The following is a 23514-nucleotide window of genomic DNA, read 5'->3' as shown; positions in this document are numbered from 1 at the left end:
AGCTAATAGGATTACTCAGTGCTGTTCTTTCACTGATGTAATTAAAACATGGAGGCAATTTGCAAGCGGACAATTCTCTCACAAAAGCTACTTAAATGAATGCATCCTCTAATAAGCAATTGACGCGCAATAATTGTGTGACTCCATAATCAGCTCCTTTAATGGTGAGATTTATGTTGTTAATTTTGACCGATTCTGTTGGAGAAGAAAAATATTTTAAGTAGTTTTTTAAAAGTTTTATTTGATCTGGAGAAATTTTGTTGGACAACTGCTGATTTCCTCAGCGCGCCGAGGAGAGGAGGGAGAGGCAAAGGGTCTTGAGTGCCAGCTCCAAAGATGAATGGGGGGCGTCTCCTCCCCCTCGCCCCTCCACTCTCCTCCCCCTGCTCCCCCCTCGTCAGCTTTCAGACCATTGTTGTTGTGACTGCCGTCCGGAGAGCAGCGGAGTGTTGTATCAGGTCTGGTGCGCAGAGGACGCAGACGCTCGCTCTTCTGTCTGCGACTGAAGGGAAACAGACTGAGGTGTCTGAGCTCCGCATTTCAGCAGCAGAACGATTCAACGAAGAGAATTTTATTTAGGAAAGGAACATTTGCAGAACCGCTGCGCAAAGACGCGCGCAAGAGCCGTTTAAGACGGTACAGTGTAACCAAGAAGGGACTGAGAATCAGGGGACACGCTCCTTTTTTAACACGTCTCGATCCATCTGTTTTCTCTCGTCGTATCGGATTCTCCTAAACCTTTTCAGATCGAATGAGAACATTTTTCAACTTTTGCTGTTATCAATGAAAGAAGCCACTTCGGCTCCTTGTTTGACTGAATTTCTCTTCATGGATTTGGTCTTCTGAGCGGCCGATTGGACTTTGTCCCGGCGGTCACAGCTTCTTTCCCGGTCACCAGGAGCTTCCGGCAGCTGTCGTTCATGTAGCAGGGGCTCCTTATTTTTATGGATATTAAAAATTTAAGTCGGATACACAAACGTTGAAAGCTGCTCACGAACTGTTTTTTTGGAGAAGGATACCCAAAATTCCAAATGAGGATTTCAATATTCCCTCGTGGCGACCAGGTCAAGGAGTGATTTCCCCCTGGTGCCAGTCATCCCCGTAAAGACAGACCGGGAGGGAAGGTGGGTGAAAAAGACTGAGACAGCTGGAGATTCTTGGAGAGTTGTTGTTTAAAACAATGTTCAGTGTCCAAATTGGAGGGTTAGATTATCATAAATTTATATACAAGCCGCACATCTCATACTCAATCTTTTATTTATTTAGAGCTGTTTTTTTCTGGCCTCTTTACTTATTTGCAAAATAAACACATTAGTTAAACTATGTTGGGTTATATAAAATGCTGTTTTAGGACATAAACCTGAGTGTTTTGCAGCACAGAGAGCCAATTTAGCAGACATTGAACCCTCATACGAGTTATTTGTCTGGAGGGAAAGGCCATGTCTCCCAAAGTCGGGTTCGAACTTTGCTTTACACTGAAGGTCACAGTTCCAGGTGGAAAACGTGTAAAGAATAGAACAGAATAAAAAAGATTTACGTGATAGGCTTGAATACACGTTTCACCTGTAAAGGTACACATGATTTATAGATGGATAGATGAAACGCGGTTTAATTGGGTGGAAAGTTAAAGACGAATTTGTGTTTAAAGTTCTGTTTTGCCTTCTGTTTGAAATCGATCTCTGATTTCTGCTGGTGTCAGATTTTCAGCTGAACTGTTCGAAGTTTCTTGACTGATAGCCGCGCGCACACGTGAACACTGTAAGTTCTCATAAGAAATAGAATCCGTGCTCGCTCGTTTTCTCCAGCTCTCAGGTTCACTTTAACCCACATGGGCAGTTTAAGACTTACAGGACAGATTTATTAAGCGTGAATTATGTGACAGAACTATGCCGTTCCGCCTTTCCCTCTTTTTTTTTTTTTTTTTTTTTTTTTTAGCTGAAAGGTAGAATAACAGTGGAAATGTTTTGGCTCCTGAACGCAGCAGAGTGCTGCAGCCAGGCAGCGTGCCAGCGGAATTAGCAGCAGCAGGAGAAAAAAGTTTTCCAGGCCTTAATTGAGAAAGAATACCTTTCATTCAGATGGCTTGTTCTTTAAACGGTCTGTGTGTGTGCGTATGCGCGCGCGTGGGCTCTACGTGTGTGCGCTGCTTGCAGGCATGGAGCGCACGCACGCACCGGGGTCTGGCGCCTGGGCTCAGTTGGCGCAGCGTGCAACAGAAAAATCAGTGTTATTCCTTCAGCTCTCTTCCAGACTTTCAGTGTTTTTTGTTTGCCTTCAAAATCAACTTAAGAAAATATTTTGGATCATTTTTATCCCACCATGAAATATTAATGTGAATATTTTTCGTTATTTTAAGACTTTTTTTTTAACGGAAATGTGATAAAAATTTAAATGTCAACATGCACATTTAGCAGATTAACACATTTCAGTAAGCTTAATAGTGTAAAATATTAGTAAAATTAGTATGTGTGTGTGATGACAGAAAAAAAATCACCAAATCAGTTAAATTATTTTTCTTACAAATGCTTTATAACATCCTTAAACCCATCTCCAGCTCTCAGTTGTGAACTGTTATATATGTTCAGTGACAACAAACAATTTTTATTTTAGTTTTGAACTATTCTAACTAAGGTCTTTGAAATATTCAAATAAATGACCTTTGGGAATAGATTTAGACTGAACAGCGTAAACATGTAATGAATTCTTCAGGTGGCCTTATTACCAAATATAGTTCATTATTTAATTTTAGAGGATGATAGGCTGTTTGTTGCATTTATATGAATTGATTTTTGGCTGGAAAGTAAACCAAACTGAGACAATTGCGCTTCTTAATTTCCTCCAGTCACCTGTTTCACTGTTTAGCTGCCGTTTTAGGGCGGTATGGCTCAGTGGGTAGAGTAGTTGTCCTGTAGCCCCAGGGTTGCCGGTTCGATCCCGGCCCAGAGAGCTCATGTCAAGGTGTCCCTGAGCAAGACACTGAACCCCTAATTGCTCCTAATTGCATGGCAGCTTCCGCCATCAGTGTGTGAATGTGTGTGTGAATGTGTGTGAATGTGACGTACTTGTAAAGCGCTTTGGATAAAAGTGCTATATAAGTACAGACCATTTTCTTTTTCATTCCCACCTTCGGAACCTGAAGACTTGTCAGCTGCCAGTTGAATCCTGACCGCTGTTCTTTATATTGTTCAGTTTCCTGGCAGATTTCAAGTGTTTTCCTAGCAAAGGGCCCATTATCCCAGGACAGACTGAGCGCCATCCATTGACAAACAACGGGCAGTAACAGCCCTGCTCTTTATTCATAACACAGGAGAGCCTGGACAATGTTAGACAGACAAGTGGGACAGTTAGCAAGACATCTGGCTAAGAATACAGCTGCTCATAGTCAAAACAGGCTCTCCCTGTTACTACTTGGCTGGACAATTGTTTGTGTTTTTGCCATCTGGTGTAAAACTGAACAGAAAAGTTTGTGTTTTTGTGGCTTCTCCGGCCAGATCTCCTTAAAGAATCAATTTGCTGATCAGCAGATAACCAACTGCCTTGTGTTTGTTTGCCTTTGCAGGATCCAGATTTAGAGACTTTTGTGGGTTCCTGAACTTGCCAATGCCAGGAACTGGAGCGTGAGGCCCACTCCAGGCTTACAACTTCTACTTTTGCCTTTTAATCAAAAGACAGACATCAAATCTAGAAGATGGCAAAGGGCTTCATGTTCTGTGTTCTCCTGCTCTGTTTTGTGGATAGAATCACACTCAGAGCAGTTGATGACATCAGAACTAAAGGTAAGAATGTTTACATTTGAAGCTATAAAGCATAGTTATATCTGCTCTGAAATACATAGACAGTTTTCCTCTTAACCTTTGAGGGTTTGTATTTATATTAGATTCATATGTGGTTGGGTTGTTTGGGAATCTTCTTCCACCGTTGCCTACATTTGCTCTGGAGCCAGGCTGCTCAAGAAAAAAGTGTTGTGATCAGTCCACTTTCCCTTTTTAGAAAGATCAAGTTTCCTACCAGCCATGAGCCCAGAAATAAAGGTGACAGCAAAAATACGATGAGAGGCCGTGGTTGAGGCTCAGAAGGAGTGAAGAAGTCAGAAGCTCGAAGTGTTTTTTGCTGCCGTAAAGTGCGCCACCCGATCCGTCCGAGGCCCTGGGGCTCGGATGTGTAAATCTGCCTGGCTGCGTGCCAGCTGTGAAGGATGAGGAGGGGTGGTGTGTGTGGGGGGGTGGCAGGGGCTTTTTCATTGATGCTTTACAAACAGCCGCTCAAAGTCTAATGGTCACTGTTGGCCTACAGTTCCATTACAGTTTTTCTGTTGAGCAACGCACAATCAGTCTTCCAAATATCTTCCTAAAATCAAACCAATATGTCGACACTCATGTCTGCAGAGCCGTAAAGTTTTCAAGTCAGATTAAAGGATTTTACAATGACATTTTTATAAGGATGTGTGCAGACTGATTAAAGACTAAATGGATTTTTGCCCCATAGCAATAAAGCACAGAAGCATCTCTTCTCCCGTGTCTGTGGCCCCACATTGTACTGCAGGGCCATCGAGGCCAGCCGGGACTTGTTGTTAAGACAACAGCATGCAGGAGGGGGCTCTGAAAAAATCCTCAGACATGCAGGAAGCAAGGCTAAAATCTGAAATCTCTGCAGCTTGTATGAAATGCGCAAAACAGTGTTCAGGGATTATTCTTCCATTTAGTTACTGCACACAAAATATGTCAATAAAATTTCAGTCTCAGGAAAAAAACATGTAACCATGCTTTGATTTACTGGTGTAGTGTGATGATTTGTGAATGGATTTGGCTCCTGATGGGGTGGCTTTTTTGTCGTCCTCACACTGTAGGGATATTATGCAGAGAGGGTTAAAAATAAGCTGGTTAAGGTTTGATTTGTCTTTAAATAATTCAAGTTGTGGATTTTATAATAAGCCTGAAGTGAAATAATCTGTAATAAATCTACTGTACTGTGCTGCTTTTTCTACTTTCTTCAGAAGATTTTATTTATGGTCTTATATTTCCTCCATAGCTGCATATTACATAAAATCTGAGCAGATACTTTGTCCACGAACTAAAATTTTGCTTACAGTTAATCATGTCTACAAAGCAAACACAAGATAAAAAAAATTCAATTCTTAGCTGGTCAAATCTTCCGTTCTTTTTTATGTTTGTTCTTCATAAAGCAGAAAAGACAGTAATTTTCTCGAAATAGGTTGCAGCACCACTAGCTCTATGATGGAAACAGACGGTATTCTGCTTGCGTCTCTGCACATAATAGCACTGGTTACATGCTTCATGTGATGGGCTCTGCTAACATGCATGTGACCCCAAACCTCTGCTGTTACATAACTAACTGACCTGCTGCACAGCTGCAGACAGACCTCATACAGGGTGATGCACTTCACTAATTCTTCATGAAGATCAGACACAAGACTGGACAACTGAAAGGGGTTCGTTCGTTTTCTGGTGTTAAAACTGACCTGATAGTAGAGTAGATGGTGGCTACTGGTAAACTGTGTTGCTGTGGGCTTCCCGTGTTGGGGCATCAAGGCTTCTTCATTGTCCCATGTCAAGCTTTTGCTGCCAGGCCAGCCGCTGGCTTGCACCAGCCAAGTAGTTTGTTTATGTTGTGTTTTGTGTTGCGTTTGCCCCCTCGCCTCTGGGTGACAATTCACACTCCTTTGCAAGTTCAACTCCAGGGCACTGTCCCTGTCACTGCAAGTTCATTAGCGTGATTGGAGTGTGTGTGTGTGTTTGTGTGTGTGTGTCTTTATCTCTGTGATTCACAGCTGACTATTGGTTCTGATGTTTTAAGGTTTGCATCTTTAGATAACATAGAGCAGCTTGTTGAGATCTCATGTTTTTAATACTTTAGACTCAATCTAAACAGAGAAAATGTGTCTGCATTAAAACTAGTTACCAGCATGTTCCTGTTAACATGTTTTCCTTCATTTGACTAATCACCATGTCTGATTTTCCACTTACAAGCTTGTAAGTGTGTATTTGTTCCTGAAAGCATTACCTGGATGCACTCTGGGTGATTAGAATAAAAGGCTACACTTCACTCCGACAAGGGAACAGATTGCTTTTTCACTAAGCGCTCGCAGGAAGCAATCAGACAGAAAATTGCCTTGGAAAATTGCTCGTTCTGAGTGACTGAGCAGTGAGTAAGGTCCCTGTCCAGGGCTCACATATGCTCCAGCAAGTGAGTGTGCAAGCACATAAATGGACAAGTGACCCACTGAATGGGTGGCACTGTAGCTGATGGTGACACCATGGTGGCTGGGTTATCAGTGCACTCTATCACCAGTTCCTGGCAGCATTAAATGTCAGTGGTTATTTAGGAACACAGTGCACTTCTATTGCAGGATGTGTTTTGACAATTTTCGTCCGGTTCAGTCAGGTGAATTGAAACCATGATGGTTTTTAGTAGCTAATTGAAGTTGCAGACTTATTTATTGGGTGAAACAGCTGCAGAGTAACACCTGAAATCAAACAAGAATCTAAAGAGTCTGTGAGCAAGAGCAAGTACTCCATTCATTTAACCAGAAAGAAATATCTCAATATAGGACTTAAAACCAGCTGAAACACTTCCTCATCGTCATCTCCTTTTGTGTTCTCCAGATCTTCGAGTGTCCAGGCCTTTGATTGTGCCAGGTTACCTAGAGAACGCTACAGTGGAGGTGGGGGGCCAGGTGAAATTCGTGTGTAAAGTTCACAGGCCAGCATCCACCAAGGTGCAGTGGCTGAAGACAGATGTCAGTAGCCCAGGGCGAAACCAAGGAGGACCTCCTCGCATCAAGGCCCTGACAGTGAGAACAGACCTGTAGACAACAGAAGCAATTCATTTCAAAATGTTCTGAAAAATTAAAATAATCTCTCCATGCAGCCTCTGCAGAGCAATGGGTCCAAGGTGAACACTCTCCATCTGTCCAATATCACTATGGAGGATGGGGGCGAGTACATCTGCTTGGCTGAGAGCTTCCATGGGGGTCAGACAGTTCCAGCATGGCAGTCAGCATGGCTGGAGGTCCTGCCTGGTAAGGCACTGTGTGATTATGCTAACATTTAGAACTACAAAAATATCATATTACCTTTGAGCCCCCTGTGATCGCACTTCACTTCAGATTAGAAACCATAATCATGTGACCCCACTCCTTAATTATAATTTAAACTTTTCATTTCTCAGGTACCATCATTTCTCAAACTGTGGATCTGCCGGCTGAAGAAATCCCTTCAGGTAAATTTATTCCACATTTTTTATATGTTTCTAAAGTTTAGCTGGAGCTGAAAGTATTAAAATAATGTTTAAGTCAAATCTATTTGGGTGTCTAATGTGAAAAGATGAGTTTGAATAGCTGGAGGTTGTATGTGAGGTCTGGATAAAAGTGGCCTCCTCTCCCTTTGCTCACTTAGATCTCCAATGAACCTTTACCACCCCTAAGATTTACTTTCTGTCCACTGTCACGTTGCAACATGTTCATTAGCTTCAGCTTCTCCTCTTACTTGTTTCTTTTCTTTTCTCTCTTTTCTGGAGCCAGCAAGGAAGGGAGGGAAATTGCAGTGTTAGCTATATCACTCTGAGTCCCACAATAATCCACAGAGGAACAAAAAGATGAAGAAGGGGGGGAGGGAAGGAGGGGTTGAGTGGAGGAGGGTCAGGTCATTAAGACCCTTTGGTCTCCATGGTAATTTCATTGTGCTTGTGTGTATGTGGGGATGGGAGATAATGGGGTTGAGGAGTTGAAGGTCATAGTTGACGGAATGGTTTTCAGATTTAACTGTGAGGTTTGCTAATACTGTTTGGTGTGTGTCAAGCAAAAATAATACAAAATGTAGAAATGTGTAAAAAATTGCTTAAGAGGCAAAAAAGAGATAAAGAAATGCATTCACTTCAGGATGCTAACATCCTGTTTTGTTTCAGAAGTTCTTGAGGACCTCAGCGAGGACACTATAGAGCATCTTCTGTTGGAGCCGGGCAATGTCCTGAAGCTGCGCTGTGACGTGAGCACCCGGCCCGGCATGGCGGTTAACTGGTACAAGGAGGGAGTCCGGCTTCTCCCCACTCCTCGAATCCAGATGCGCGGGGCCGTCATGGAAATCACAGATGTGACCTACAAGGATTCAGGCGTGTATGTGTGTGTTCTCCGAGGAACCAAAGATCCTGTGAGGAACTTCACCATCACTGTGGCAGGTAGGAGTTCTAACACTGCATGTTGTAGAAAACAAGCAAATAAGGCATCAGCTGGTAGCTTTCTGACTTCATATGTTCTTCATGTCGTCTTCTCAGACTCATTAGGGTCAGGGGACGATGATGAGGACAACGGCTTGGAGGACTCATCAGCTGAGATTGAAAATGACCAAGTTTACTTCTCCAGAGGTACATAATTTCTCTGTGTTCTTACTGTGAAATTTATTTGAAACCACAGATTTCACCTGAGTGTTCTGACTACGGCCTCAATGGTTGTTGTTTGTCTCCACAGGTCCCTATTGGACCCACACCCAGCGTATGGAGAAGAAGCTTTACGCTGTCCCTGCAGGCAACACAGTCAAGTTTCGCTGCCCGGCGATGGGCAGCCCAATGCCAAGCATCCGCTGGCTCAAGAATGGACGTGAGTTTAGAGGAGAGCACCGCATTGGTGGAATCAAGGTGAGTGTGGTTGAATTTTTGGATTTCCTGAATTCTGAATAAAGTTTGTACAGTTTAAGTGTCAGATTTTGCTATATTTCCCCCCCTACTTATGTTCATTTTTTTTGTCTTGACTAGCTACGACACCAGCACTGGAGCTTGGTGATGGAGAGTGTTGTGCCCTCAGACAGAGGAAACTACACTTGCATGGTGGAGAACAAATATGGCTCCATCTCTCATAGCTATGTTCTTGATGTCTTGGGTAAGATATAATAGAGTATTTGCTTATCTTGATATCACCAACAGAGTAAACAGCTGTTAGACATGAAGTGTTCAGAACAGCAAGGTTTTCATTTTTCTACTTTCATAATCAGAAAGACAGACGTGATGTCGAAGAGCTGAGTAATCTGGCTGACTGCACTTATGGCAGCAATCAGGGCGTTAGTCAGCATTTGTTGAAACAAACATTGTGTCTTCAAAGCAAACCCTCCCATTTGAGGCGGGGGGGGGGGGGGGGGGGGGGGGGGGGGGGGGGGGGGGGGGGGGGGGGGGGACAGAAGGTGACTGGGGTGCCTGGCATCTGCTGTAAGAGACAGGACATGGACGGTCAGGCGTCCGGTCCAGTTTTCTACCTGATTTGTGACAAGAAATCCAGGAGGGCTGCGGTTTGTTTGTTCATTTGTTTGCTGACTGTCCACTGTGGGGTCAGTTTCCGTCCATGGTGACAGGGGGGGAAGACTAACGAGACGACTAACGAGATCAGAGAGCGACAGTGGCCACAGATCAAAGAGAGGGGTGATGGAGAGGCATGCTAATGGAACCAATTTTCATCCCAAAATGACATTTCCTGTTCTTTAGCCAGCACAGAAACACATAAAAGGTGACTGTGACAATTGCTGGCTATTTTAAGATATTTGTTTACAAAGCAGTCATGTTGGCCGGCTTCTGAATGGATAAATATCTTGATGTTTTAGTGACTGCTAACTAGAATTCCTGCATTCATGGACTCCTGTTGTATGTTTGAAACTATGTTAGACTTAAACAATGTTCAGTAGATCAGTTTAATCCTAATGTTTAATCTGTGGAACTCTATGCATTCTTTCAGTCTCATCAAATGCTCTGTTTATTCATTTCCTTTTCTGATTTCTATGCAGAGCGTTCCCCACACAGGCCCATTCTGCAAGCTGGTTTACCTGCCAACACCACAGCAGTGGTAGGCAGTGATGTTCAGTTCCACTGTAAGGTCTACAGTGATGCCCAGCCTCATATTCAATGGCTGAAACACATAGAAAGGAACGGCAGTCGCTATGGTCCTGATGGGATTCCCTATGTTCAGGTTCTCAAGGTTGGTAGCAGATGTTGGACAAATGAACAGACTCCTCTAATCTGACAGGCAGCTAGAGTCCCTAGCAGTAGAAACAAAAAGAGATTTCATCATTTCTATGAGCTTCTGTTCAACTAGCTTGTCATTTATGATCTATAGTATACAATATATGATTTATTTGCTCTATTGTCATTGCATTCGGAAAAATAACTTAACTATGGTCTAGTTTTGCTTAATAATGTCCTCATTTTGCATTCTGTGATGTCTAGACTGGCAGTTTGAACATGTCAGATGTGGAAGTGCTCTACCTGTCCAAAGTCACCATGGAGGATGCAGGAGAGTACACGTGTCTGGCTGGAAATTCAATCGGATTTGCCCACCAGTCTGCCTGGCTCACTGTCCTTTCAGGTAAAAATTGAGTCTGCACAGCTTCATTTTTATTTTGTTTTATTTGAGTTATTTGACAGGGACATTGCATTTGTACATAGTCACAAAATATTGTAGCTAGTTCTCAACTCTTGTCCCTGGTTGGGCCTTTCTACACTACATTACAATACATTAAAATGCATTAAAATACATGTATGTCTTACAAAACCTAAATAAAACTAACCTAAACACAGAATACAAAATCTATAATTCATTTACACACACATACAGTACTATTTACAAGTGGGTACAGTTTTGGTTTGTTTTAAGCCAAAATTTAAGCCTAGCGGTGAAGGTTTTAAACTCAGATATTGTCTTAAGTTCAGTTGGTAATTATTCCACAGCTTTTCACTTTTATAAGAAAAGGCAGACTGACCAAACGAAGTCCTGCAGCGGGAGCTTACAGTCCTGGTTGGTGGAACCTCTGGTGACTCTACTGCTGTTTTGTCTCTGAACAAATGAACTAAGTGGCTCTGGTGCTAAATTATTGATACATTTGAATATTAGGATAGAATATTAATATTGGAAATAATATTTTTCAAGGGCCTGTATTGTGTTACAAATTCATAGTTTTCTTTAGGGGAACCCTGTTGTGATTTTCTTTGTTTCCTAAAATGTGAAAGTATTACATGGTGATGTCATTGATTAAAGGAAGGAAAATCTGGACTACCAAAAAAGCATTTCAGGAGCAGTGTGCAGTCGGAGACAACAGCTTCCATTTCTGTGTAAATTATACACTGAATGAAAGAGTAGCTTCACAGAGCATTGTAAAGTGCCTTTAACTGTTTGATTTCCATTTCTTGTTCTTTGAAACTTGTGCTATGACTTGTTGAACATTCTGGGTAAAGTTTCAAATTTGCTACCACACTGTGTATAAAATGTACCTGTTCCTGCAGAGGAGGAAGCTTCAGAAACTGTGGACACCATGGAGACCAAATACACTGACATCATCATCTACGCCTGTGGATTCCTGGCTTTGATCATGGCCATCATTATTGTAGTGTTGTGCCGGATGCAGATCCATCCCAGAAGGGAGCCATTTGATGCCCTCCCTGTCCAGAAGCTTTCCAAGTTCCCCCTTCGCAGACAAGTATGGCTTCAGAACAGGCAGTAGTGCTGTAGTAGACAAAGCAGCTCATTGTGTGTCTGAAGGTAAAAGCTGTGAAACCTTTGTATAAAGGCTGCTAATTAAATCACGCTATCTTTTCTGTTAGTACTCAGTGGAGTCCAACTCATCCGGGAAGTCCAGCGCTTCTCTGATGAGAGTGGCGCGCCTCTCGTCCAGCTGTTCCCCCATGCTGGCTGGCGTCATGGAGTTTGAGTTGCCCTATGACCCAGAATGGGAGTTCCCAAGGGAGAAGTAAGTTTGCTGCAATGTAGATTTTTTTTTTTTTTTTTTTTTTTTTTTTTAATTCTCCACATCTTTCATCACTAAGAGGATCCAGATGATACACTGAAATGACCTTTAGGTGATGAAATGATCATAAATGAGACAGCCTTTGAAATGTCGAGTCATAAACACTTGAAAGTTCAAGAGCATTTCTGTTTCTCTAGACTCATTAAAAATTTTATCTCCTGAATCATGTTGGTGTCTAAAATTAAACAAGCCTGCAGCTCAGCTGTAGTTTAAGAAACCAGAGGTCTAAATTATGGATTTGTACAGTTTTCATTTGGACACTCTTCTTTCTGTTGCTGTTTCTCTCTCTAGTTTGACACTGGGAAAACCTCTCGGAGAAGGCTGCTTTGGTCAGGTAGTCAGGGCTGACGCCTACGGCATCAATAAGGACAGTCCAGACCAGGCCACCACTGTGGCGGTTAAGATGCTCAAAGGTAAGAAGAAAACACTTTACAAGCTTTGCTTCAGCCTGCCGTCTGTGAGGAAGGCATGTTTAGCTAAAGGAGAAATATTTTTGCTTTAGATGATGCCACAGACAAAGATCTGGCAGACCTTATCTCAGAGATGGAGCTCATGAAGGTGATGGACAAGCACAAGAACATCATCAACCTGCTGGGAGTCTGCACACAGGACGGTGAGCTTCTATCTCTCCTTTGTCATCCTCCCAACCTAATCTAGTTCTTCAGCTAGGGTTATCTCAAACCTCAAGGCTAAAGTAACAATAAAAACAACCCCCATCCTTCATCCTGTTTGCGTCCCCCCCACAGGGCCTCTGTATGTGCTTGTGGAGTATGCCTCCAAAGGCAGTTTAAGGGAGTACCTGCGGGCCAGGCGACCTCCAGGCATGGATTACACCTTTGATGTGACTAAAGTGCCCGAAGAGCAGCTCACCTTCAAAGACTTGCTGTCCTGTGCCTACCAGGTGGCCCGAGGGATGGAGTACCTGGCCTCTAAAAGGGTGAGTTCACTTGAAAGAGTGTAAATAACATTTGAATGGTTGTAAATCTCTCTGCAAGGGAGAGGAGGTTTTGAAGTGATTTCTGGTTGTACTAGTGCCACACACTTGTTGGATACTAGTTTTTATATTGAAACCATGTATCTTGGGAAATGTAAGCAATGACTGGTCAATGGACTCTCCATAAATTCGGTTGAAGTCTTCAGCTTCTTAAAGATGACTAGTGTTTTTAAGAACGCTGGCCATCCTCCTCCATGAGGATGTTTTACTAATGAAACACCACTAAAGCATATCTGTATCTCCACACAGGAAATACATTAATGAAATGAAGGGCAGAGAGTCTGTGGAGTGGTATAAGCTCCAAAAAGGCTGTAATGGCCGAACAAGAGGGCTTGAAATAATAAAATTTAGTCTTTTTTAGAATCTCGATAGCAGCAGCAGCTGCTCTTCCTTTCTTTATCTTGCTGCTCTCTTCCTCTTTTACCATCCTCATCCCCAAGTTTTAAATCCTTTAATTTTCCCAGCATGCATCTGTTTGTGTGTGTGTGTGTTATCAACATGTCTCTTTGTCTGGCAGCCGGTGTCTCAGACAGGCATTCCTAAGCAGCGAGCTGATGCAGCTACAACCCTGTTTACTCTTCTCCATCCATCTGTCCGTCCCCTCGGTTGCAGGGCTTTTGTCCTTTTTAGCGCTGCCATAAATCTGTTAGCAAACAGGCAGCAAAGCCATCGTCTGGTATCAGGTTTCTGGCTCTACTGCCTCCTAAGAATGCTGGAGCCTGGAAGTAACCCTCCATTATGGGGAGACCCACAAACCAAGAATGGTTCATTTTGCACGTCCCCACAAATACCACGTCTATTTCGAATGAAAACCAAAATAAACTTAATGACATGCATTCAGTGTGGGCAAACACAGCCTTCTTTTTTTCTTCCCAGTGGGGTTTTTTTTTCTTATAACTCCAGGATTTCTATATAAAGAGATTTTTATTTTTGTGGAATTTGCTAAAATGTGTCCTGTGTTGATTTTAGACTCCTGAGTCTTTTCCTTTTGGTAAAAATTGACAATGATTTATTTCTTCCTTTCCTTACTCTTTTCAAATCACAGCCCAAGGCTAGCAAAAGCTCATCTGAATTCAAAACAGCAATTAATGATATTAAAACCTGAAATCAGTATGTTTCGTTCTACCTCTTGTTTTAACCTGGACTGTACTGCAAATTTATGATCATACAAAAAGCTGGGCAGTGTTAAAGACAACATAATAAAGAGAAAGAGACAAAAACAGCCAATGGAAAGAAACCTTTTCAACCTGTTATAATATTGTGCAAAATTCATGAGACACTCCGCATTTTGTTATATTTTGCTTCAAAACAGCCAACCTTTTTGTAATTTTTTGAAATTGTCTCAAGATCTTCAGACTTTCTGAAGGTCTTTCAAAGTTTCTCTGTGGATATTGGCAGCTTTTAAGCTCATTTTCAGTCCAGTCCTTGTACCTGATCATTTGATGAGGAATGTGTTTTTTTGTTTTTTTAAGCCACTTTTAACTCTGACCTTTCAATCATAAGAACAAAAAAGGGATCTTACTCAAAGGGACGAACCAGTGATGTGTCAACACATAACATATACTGTAGATAGAAAGTGGACAATCCAATAAAAACCTGACACAGGGCCTGAGAAATAAATCTGGACCCCCAATTGGTCCATCTATTTTATTGTTGGCTGAAGCCTCATCAGAAATGGTCTCCATGGAAGCGTAGCTGTCAAGAAAACTGTTCTTAAGGAAGGAAAACAGGGTAGAAAGGCTGAGTTATGCCAAATAACACAAGAAGTAGACTGAAAATCAGTGGCAACAGGTCTGATAGAGAGATGAATCCTCCCCAGCGCCCAGACCTCAACATTATTGAAGCAGTGTAGGACAGTGGCGTGCACAGACCTTTTAAGGGGCAGGTGCTCAGTTTTTAAAAAAAAGGCACTTTGCAGAGCACGTGCAACCGCCATCTTTGTTTAATTACAGTGTGAGAAAAAAACAAAAACATTACAGGCTTTTATGTACTTGCAAATTTATTAAAATATGTTACTGTACATGAACCTGGTACTGATCTGACACTGCTCTCCCTTCCTCATCTTCCATGCTGGTAGATGGTCTACTGTGGGACAGTAGAGAGAATAGAGTGATGCATCTTTGAGTAAGACTGCTTAGAGACAAGAGTCAGTGCATTAAATCACTAAGACTAACACCGGTTTGCAACCACTATAGTCAGACTTCAATACCTCACCACTAGCTGTGTTCTGCAGGCATGGCCAAACCACATCGTGGACACTTTACATGGTTCAATAAATTTTGTTGAAGAGTTAATTTTTAAAAACTTGAAGTCCCCCAATCATTGTAAAGTGCTTTGAGTGTCTAGAAAAGCACTATAGAAATGTAAGGAATTATTATTTATTATTAATTATTAAAAGGCCTTAAACAGTTAACATGACTCTGGTCTTAGCTCTGACCTTTCTCCTTCATCATCTTCCTCCTCATCCTCCTTGCTGCTTGATCTTCATCCAGGCCAGCAGAAAGCTGCTTCCCTGAGCTGCCTGGTGTAGCTCCTTTAACTTCTGCTTTCTTAATCTCTCTTTTCTAGGCTGCAATTGATAAAAGCCGAGGTCAACAGTGTTATAGACTCTTTAGAATAATACTGCTTAGAATAAAGAAAAAAACTATTTTTCAGATTATTACAATCTGCGGTAAAAGAGATGGACGACTGGAGAACGCTGTGGTTTATGAATACGTTGTGAAAACTTCACGTAAGAAAAAGCCAAACATACTCGTGTTTATAGGAACCACTGAGCCTACCATTTGGGAAGACACCACTGATTATGGCTAGTGCCGAGCTCGTTAAGCAGGCAGTTAAGCGGACGGTCCAGCTGTTGCAATGCACAATGCTTACAATGTACCTCGTTGGCGCCCGCTTTGCGTGATCACGTTGCCAAAGAAACGATGGGAACGAAACGGGCGTACGCGCGCATACACGTGTGTGGGCCACATGGCAAGGGCAAGTGCTTTAGCACCACCAAGGCTCCATCTGTGCACGCCAGTGGTGTAGGATCATCTGGGCAGAAAACAGAACAAAAAGAACAAAAAACCCATAGAAGAGTTTTGAAAATTCCTTTAAGAAGTCTGGAGAACTATTCCTGAAAACTACTTAAATCAGTAACAGAAAGTTTGTCTAAGTGCTGGATATACTTGCTGTTAGCAAGTTTATCCCAGTTTTTAAGACGGTCTACCAGACTACCTAAATCTGTCAGGCTTTTCCTCTCCGTTGCGCAGTGACGAATACTCGTATCTGAACAGCTGGCAACAGATTGGAAGCGTTTTAGGGGTTGATGCTCCGGAAATACAAATTGTGACTACTGTGCTGTGTACTGCCCTTTGCGGTGATCTCCAGTACTGAGCGTTTTTGGCCGCACTGTGCTTCCGTTGTTTGCAGCAAGTACATACACAAACATAGCGTAGTGTTGATGTGTACGCTTACATTCACAGCGTGTACCATCCCTACGAAGGTTCAGCCTGTGTTCAAGTCTGTGTGACTCCATTTTAACCTTATTTACACTATTCCTTTTTATGTTATGCGCATGTTTTAAAGAATTACTGCATCAATTTCTTGCTCGTAGTATATAAAGAAATAAAGGGTGGTCCAAATATTTTTCACAATACTTGGTGAATATTAAGCCAGGAACATTTAAGCTTGACACTGATCTAACTTGAGGACGTAGCAGTTGGCCTAAAACTCATGGTTGTGTTTGTGTCTTTTCTCCTTCTGCAGTGCATCCACAGGGATTTGGCGGCCAGGAACGTTCTGGTGACAGAGGACAATGTGATGAAGATTGCTGACTTTGGCTTGGCCAGAGGAGTCCACCAGATTGACTACTACAAGAAAACCACCAACGTGAGTGACAGTTTCTAGCAGCAAATTTTCAGGAATTTTCTGCAGAGACGTTCCACTGGAAGTCTCCGTTTTCAGCAGAATTATTGCTCCTTATTCAAGCTAAAATATGTTCATCATAATAAAATCATTTTAAATATTCTTATTCACTTTTTGGTCTCCAGATGTTAATATAATTAGGTCATATAAATTGTTAAAATGTCAGAATGAAATAAATAAAAAGTTATGCTTATGCCTATTCTTTTTACAACTTCAGAAGTTTTTAATACAAATATTTGACGTTTTCCTTTGGCAGCAGACCTAATGTAACTTAATTAGAAAAAAGAGGATGAAAAGGAGGATGATGAGAGGGCATAGAAAGACAGAGTAAGGAATAGTACTACAAAGACATTAATGGTGAAATAGAAAGGAAATATGCAGAACTATGCAGTGCAGTCACTGTGTGGCTCTAACATGTACTTGTTTACTCTGCAGGGCCGTCTGCCGGTGAAGTGGATGGCACCAGAAGCTTTGTTCGACAGGGTCTACACACACCAGAGTGATGTGTAAGTTAAACTTCTCGTTCAATTTTCTTCTCTTGCTAAAACCTCAAGGGTTAACACTCCAGCTTAGACCAAAAAACCAAGTTGTGATCATTAATACTTTCTTTTCTTCTCTCGTCTGTGCTCAGGTGGTCATTTGGTGTCCTCATGTGGGAGATTTTCACACTGGGTGGTTCCCCTTACCCTGGTATCCCAGTTGAGGAGCTCTTCAAGCTGCTGAAGGAAGGACACCGAATGGACAAACCCTCCAACTGCACACATGAACTGTAAGCAGGAGTTTTTCTCTTTTGCCTCCCACTGTTAGCAGGCCTGACACAGACCGGCAGAACTGGTTACGTTAGCTTAAATGGGGCGAGCTGACATTTATGTGGAATGACTATCAGATTCTATAATTGATTCGTTTGTCAGCAAGAAAATCTAAAAACTACCAAGCAGAATCTTATTAAACTTGGGAGTGAGGAGGAACATGGAAGAATAAAGGTCCTTTTAAATTTAAAGCAATTTTGGATCACATTATCTAAAATTGTGGAACAAGCCACTGATCCTTGAGGAGAATGCGATCCCTGAGAGACTCATAGTCTCATAAAGTTTTGTTTTTGACAAGCCATTAACTTAATGTCGTCTAGTTTTTGGAGGTATTATAGCTGTGTTGAGCATGATTCATACTGTATATCACTATATGCGGTATACTGATGAAAAAATTTTGCTTTCTTTAGCTACATGTTGATGCGTGAATGCTGGCACGCCATTCCTATCCAGAGACCAACATTTAAGCAGCTGGTGGAGGAGCTAGACAAAGCTCTGCTGTCCATCTCTGATGAGGTAGGCTTCAAACATCACACACACACACGCTGAAGCCTTGGCAATGCACACACATGGATGATCTGCGGTCCAGATGTCTTCAGTTAATGAACATTAAGCGGATTTCTGGGCTTTTAAAAGCAACAAGAACAAAATCAAGCTGCTGAGAATTTAGTGATTTGTGTTTTAGTTGTGTTTTATTAACTTTACGAGGTATCCAAAATTTGAAAATGGTTGTCTATAGTGACTCGGTGGTCTGAAACAGCAGCAGCAGATTCTGAACATCTGCATCTCCTCTGAGGTGGATGCTATTAAGAAAGCAGCACGTGCAACAGCTTTTTGATTTGTTTCTGAGTGTTGTACCACAGTTTAAACTTTTATTACTGCATATTTAAATTCTACACACAGTTCACTGTGAATTCATTTTCTTTTATTGCCTTTCTCTGATTTTCTTTTCCCTTCAGTACTTGGACCTTTCAACGCCATTTGAACAGTACTCCCCATCATGTGAGGACACATCCAGCTCCTGCTCCTCTGATAACGACTCCGTTTTCACCCATGATGCCTTGTCCACCGACCCTTGCCTTCTGGGCTACCAGGATGTGCGATCTCGGATAGACATGAAGGCAGCTCTCCGATAGGCACCCAAACACATCCACACAAACACAACAGCGTGGCGAGAAACCGCTTTGTGTTGTTGAGCAAACTAACAAGACTGCTGGTCACCAAACTGAAGGTCCACTGCTGCATTTCTAAAGTTAAGTTAAAGATTCTCATTGGATCTTCATTAAGGCACCAGTCAAAGCTCTAAGATTACGCATAGGCATTTGTACACACACACACACACACACATTAACACATACACAGTAAATATGCACAAGGAGCGCTGTGGCCAGTAGGCTTCATTACATTGTGGAGGTTTGGAGAGAAGGGTTTCAGCACGGCCTGAGGAACAAGCCGAGGAGGAGGACAAAAAAAAACAAACCTTTGGAGTCTCAGCTCTGGCACTGTGCCCAAAAAAACTATTGTAACGCTGGAAAGCATCGGCACTAAACACAACAAAAGAGACCCCGGTACTCGAAAAACCTTGAAGAGGCGGTGGACAAGGATCTCCTACCACAAACCCAACACAAAACCAGGGCTAGAAACCTTGGTCATAAAGACAATTTAACAAAAACAAACATAAAAGATTTATTTTGCTATGGTTAAAAGGTAAGAAATTGATTGTTGAATATAAATCTCTATATAAGATTATTTTACGTTTGTTTTGCTTATTTAAAAAAGAAAACAGTCTTAACTCTCAGGATTTCTCATGCTAAGAAGTTGCTGTAGTGGCAGCAAAGTGCCTGAACTGATGATTTCCTGTGAATATATTAGAATATTAAAATATTGTATATACATATCAACAGCAGAAAGACAATTGCCTTTTATAAGTTATTCTGAATGACACAGAAATGAAGGTACTGGATGCAAAACGAAAGAGGAATTTTATCTCAAAGTGCCAAATCAGCTGCAGTGGTCACACTGTCTTCATGTTCAGGTTTCTTTGCAAAATACCACCATACTCATCTGTATCCCACAGGCCTGAAGTCACGCCCACATCCCAACCTAACGGCAGATGGTGTTAATAATCATCTTGCAAAATTGATTCCTTCAAACATTCTGTAAAAATAACCCTTGTTATGTTGTTGCAAGACTGAAAAACATAGTTTTCCATTAGCAATTTCAATGCAAAATGCTGTTTAACAGTCAGAAAAGTTACGGATTGATTTAAATGCAGCTTGAACTTGGAAAAACTTGGATTGAAACCCTCCATTTATCATTTTGTAGCAGCCTGTTTAAACCTCCAGCCCAAAATAACAGTTTATAGTTAAATACCAGAAGGCGGCCAGTTATTGTTTCTGTTGCTGGACAAAGACCACAAAAACTTTTTGGATGTTTTCTGCATTTTTTTAAGTTATAAAATCAGTTTTTGAACTAGTCCCAAAGCTGCAAAAGCTATGAGACAGACTCCTTTATGCATTAAACAAACACATAAACAATGACACACAATTACGTGGTCTTCTAACAACAGCTCTGTTCTTTCAGTCTTCGCCCAACATGAACACTTTGTTTATGGAGCATGGCTGTCCAGGGTGGGACTCCTAAAAGGAGGACGGACAGTTTAGCATGAGGACTGTGGGGAGTTGGCCCAAGCCCACTGTCACTGCTGACAGGGAGGAGGGGGGAAGAGGGGAGAGAGGGGGGGACTCTGAATGTGAAAGCCTGTGTGATTGATTTCAAATAGAAGAGGAGGGGGAGGGACCCTCCATTGTCTGGCTGTAACCCTTCACCCAGCTCAATCTGTTGGCGAGGGGTCCACAGGTCCGCAGCCTGGCTGGACAATGAAGGCTTCGCAGGCTTAATGGGTGTGACTACAGACCAGAGGGAGTTATGGGGGTGGTGTTGCGGGGTTAGCTTGGGCTTGTGTGCAAATGAAGAGGCCCTTATTATGATAATGTCTCCTCTTCTCTGCCAAACATCCCTATCTTTATCCCCACAGCCACCATCTTTTAAATTACAAATCTTAATTCAGATCGACCAATCTGGCTCTGCCACCAGGACCAGCTGTGGACTATTCCCCTGTGGACCGAAAACTAACTGAGTCTCAGTCTGCCTCCTGACTCCGGCCCCAGACAAAACAATTAAGAAACAAACAGAACATCTTTTGTCAGTTGTGTGGACAGAGATCTCCAACAAAGAGATCAAACTGTGATGAGTTGACATCTTTCTGCAGCTCTGTGACTACTCATATGGCAGCTCAGTTTGGTCACCCATCTATGTTTGTGTCAGCGGCTCAAAGTCTCATTTAAGAAAAAAGAAAGGAAGGTTTCATTCCTGTTTGTCACTGAGGGGTTCTTCTATTTGCTCTTCTCGTTTGTTTAAATATTATGTTGTCAGTCATCCTATGGTCACAGTCGACGCTCGTACATGTACATCCACGGAGTGTCTTTATACATTCCAGTTGTCTGCTCTTTTCCCAGATACCAACTGTAAAACAATCGTTCTTAAACATTTCCTCAAGAGAATTATTTTAGAAATATCTAATTTATTTGTTTATTGTTTTGTTTTTATATGAAATAAAGTATAATTTAAAATAAAGCAGCTTTATTCTGTCAGTTTCTTTCAACAATCATCAGAGTCAAAGGCAAAAATGTGTTGATGCTGAACCAGTTTTCATTTTTTTACCTGGTAATATTGATTTTTACTGATTGGAAAACACTGAATACAGATGTGCTGCTGAGTTAAAAGTAGGCTGTTGCAGCAGGTGAAGGTGATAACTGGTCATCAGAGGAGTGTTGGCAGCTTATCTAGCTCACTTGGGCTCCTAGCCTATAAAAGCTGACCCAGGGACTGTTTTCTCTCTTCTCCCTTCATCTGGTGTCCTTTCCACGCTCTTAAATCTGCATGTTCTTCCCCTCATTACCAAAACTGCATACCCATATTTTACATTCATATCACCAGCTACATCTTTCAGATCAGTTATAACAAGAAGGAAAATTACTTTTATGTAAGAAACTGCCAACTAAAATGATGCACATCTACTATTTATCTGAATTTGTCTTATACTGCAAACACCAGTTTGAACAGTCTAAAAACATGAAGAACATGCCACAGCAGGTAACAGTTTGATGGGGACCGTTTTTCACTGCGGCACCACTAAACAAGCGTGCAGCAGAGCAGCTGTGTTTTTAGAGATGTTGAGTAGTGAAAATGGAGGGAGAAAGATCAGAAAGTGAAGCTGTAGCAGATGCTGAAGATGACAGAAAAAAAGAGCCTGGTTTTAAAAGATCAGACATGGACCACACAAATAATGTCGTCACCGAAGGCAGCAACAAGAGCATTTGCTGCACCACTTTAGCCATAAACGTGCTTTGGAATACAAAAAAATGTATGAAATAAAATCAGCAAGCTCCACGTCTTCAGGCAAAATGAACAAAGCTGGAGGATGCTCGAGTCAGATGTCACTTATAGACAAGTTTGTTAAAAGTACTGACTACAAGAACGACAACAACAAAAAGCAAGCAGTGGCTCTAATAGTCGACACTATCAGTAACCAGTAACACCGTCACAATCAATACAGCCAGAGAAATGGCTCTGCTTAGTACTGTGGCGACAGACAGGTTCAGATCAAAACACTATGGACATAAAATGGTTTGTTTTATTTTTGTATAATGTATAATTGTACAAAAATAAAAGAAAACAAATGTCATGTCATGTTCAAATCACATGACAATGGATTTATCAATTCTTGGCTAATCTACTGCAGTAATTCTCCCTGTCAGTGGAAAATGTGGTTAACACCCAGTCATGCATGGGAAAAAAGGAACATTATTTAGATAAATTCCATAGTATATAATATTTGTTATACCGCCCATGCACTATAAACATCTTCACTTTTATCCCCAGTTATTAGATATACAACCAATCAGGACCACATACTGATGATCAGGTTTGAAAACTGAAATTGATTGTGTTTGTACTTACGTTGTCTATTAATATGAATTTGGCCGTAGTTTAGAGGAGGTTGAAAAATCTTGCATGTTGCAAAAATCTAAGTCTTATCCATAATTTAATCCCTATTGTCCTGCTGATCTTATTTATTTGATTATTTTGCTTGTAGTATTTTGACTCGGCCCTTGTTGGATGTGACGTAGAAGGTGCAATTTTTCTTCAAAAAATTTTGTGTTGCAAATCCATTTTGTTGAATCACAGCCATCCTGAGGTTTGTTAAACTTCACTGCTTCACACCAGTGCTGAGTATAAAACAGTCCATGGATAGAATAGAATAGAATAGAAGTACTTTATTCATCCCAAGCTGGGAAATTTAGGCTCAGGAGCCATACGGAGACAAAATCAGCAATTTACTGCATGGCTGAACTGGAAAAACACAAAACAAGTGTAAATGCTGTTGCATGTTGCACATGAAAGAAACAGGAGGCTTTCATGAAAGAATAAAAAAATCTATGACACGGAAAAGTAAAAGAGGAGGTAAAATTTTTTTCATTGCATAAGATATGAAAAGACCTGTTTAAAAATTGTTAGGTTTGTACTTTAGAATAGTTTTGTAAACTAAGAAAATTGCTTATTAGACAATTTGACAATAAGAAACAAGAATAGCTGAGCAAAAGCCTAAACTAAAAAAGGCTGTCCCTTAAATATGCATTATTTTACCTCTTTTTGCACAACCATGCTTTAATTTGACCTTTTTCTTGTGTTTTTGTGTTTAATAATTACTATCAATATTTTACATCAGAATTTAAAAAAAGGAATATAGCGAGAAACGAGAAACTCCAAGTTATGAGAGGAAAATGAAACAAAAGACAAGATGAGCTGAGGGAATGAAGAGATGGGGTTAAAGGTCAAGAGAAGGGAGGAGAGGGCAGCGGTGATCCCAGCCAGACCCCATTTCTGAAGTGAGTGTGAGAACATGATAATGTGTCAAAGTCTGCATTCTCTTAAGTGCACGGTG

At 41.4% G+C, this 23514-nt stretch overlaps 1 protein-coding gene across 3 annotated transcripts in view; it reads left to right on the top strand.

The window, feature by feature from the left end:
* The first annotated feature begins 432 nt into the window (after window positions 1-432).
* fgfr4 (fibroblast growth factor receptor 4) overlaps window positions 433-23514 on the top strand; it is a 38175-nt gene continuing 15093 nt past the window's right edge. The window contains exons 1-22 of one of the 3 annotated variants that reach the window (XM_042007981.1): window positions 433-1124; window positions 1700-1758; window positions 3560-3776; window positions 6624-6811; window positions 6889-7039; window positions 7189-7239; window positions 7924-8193; window positions 8290-8379; window positions 8483-8649; window positions 8767-8890; window positions 9783-9973; window positions 10222-10360; window positions 11275-11468; window positions 11593-11738; window positions 12087-12208; window positions 12298-12408; window positions 12542-12732; window positions 16540-16662; window positions 17134-17204; window positions 17330-17467; window positions 17918-18023; window positions 18467-21143. In XM_042007981.1, the coding sequence (XP_041863915.1) occupies window positions 3689-3776; window positions 6624-6811; window positions 6889-7039; window positions 7189-7239; window positions 7924-8193; window positions 8290-8379; window positions 8483-8649; window positions 8767-8890; window positions 9783-9973; window positions 10222-10360; window positions 11275-11468; window positions 11593-11738; window positions 12087-12208; window positions 12298-12408; window positions 12542-12732; window positions 16540-16662; window positions 17134-17204; window positions 17330-17467; window positions 17918-18023; window positions 18467-18643 (2838 nt within the window). In that variant the 5' untranslated portion in view covers window positions 433-1124; window positions 1700-1758; window positions 3560-3688 and the 3' untranslated portion in view covers window positions 18644-21143. Of the gene's footprint in view, window positions 1125-1699; window positions 1759-3559; window positions 3777-6623; window positions 6812-6888; window positions 7040-7188; window positions 7240-7923; window positions 8194-8289; window positions 8380-8482; window positions 8650-8766; window positions 8891-9782; window positions 9974-10221; window positions 10361-11274; window positions 11469-11592; window positions 11739-12086; window positions 12209-12297; window positions 12409-12541; window positions 12733-16539; window positions 16663-17133; window positions 17205-17329; window positions 17468-17917; window positions 18024-18466; window positions 21144-23514 lie in introns of those variants that run through there. The other 2 variants (XR_006012905.1, XM_042007980.1) reach the window with 2 other exon arrangements.

This window comes from Melanotaenia boesemani, chromosome 15 (genome assembly GCF_017639745.1).
Source record: "Melanotaenia boesemani isolate fMelBoe1 chromosome 15, fMelBoe1.pri, whole genome shotgun sequence".
Lineage (NCBI taxonomy): Eukaryota > Metazoa > Chordata > Actinopteri > Atheriniformes > Melanotaeniidae > Melanotaenia > Melanotaenia boesemani.
The sequence above is the reverse complement of the archived record's forward strand: the minus strand, read 5'-3'. Positions and strand labels throughout refer to the sequence as shown.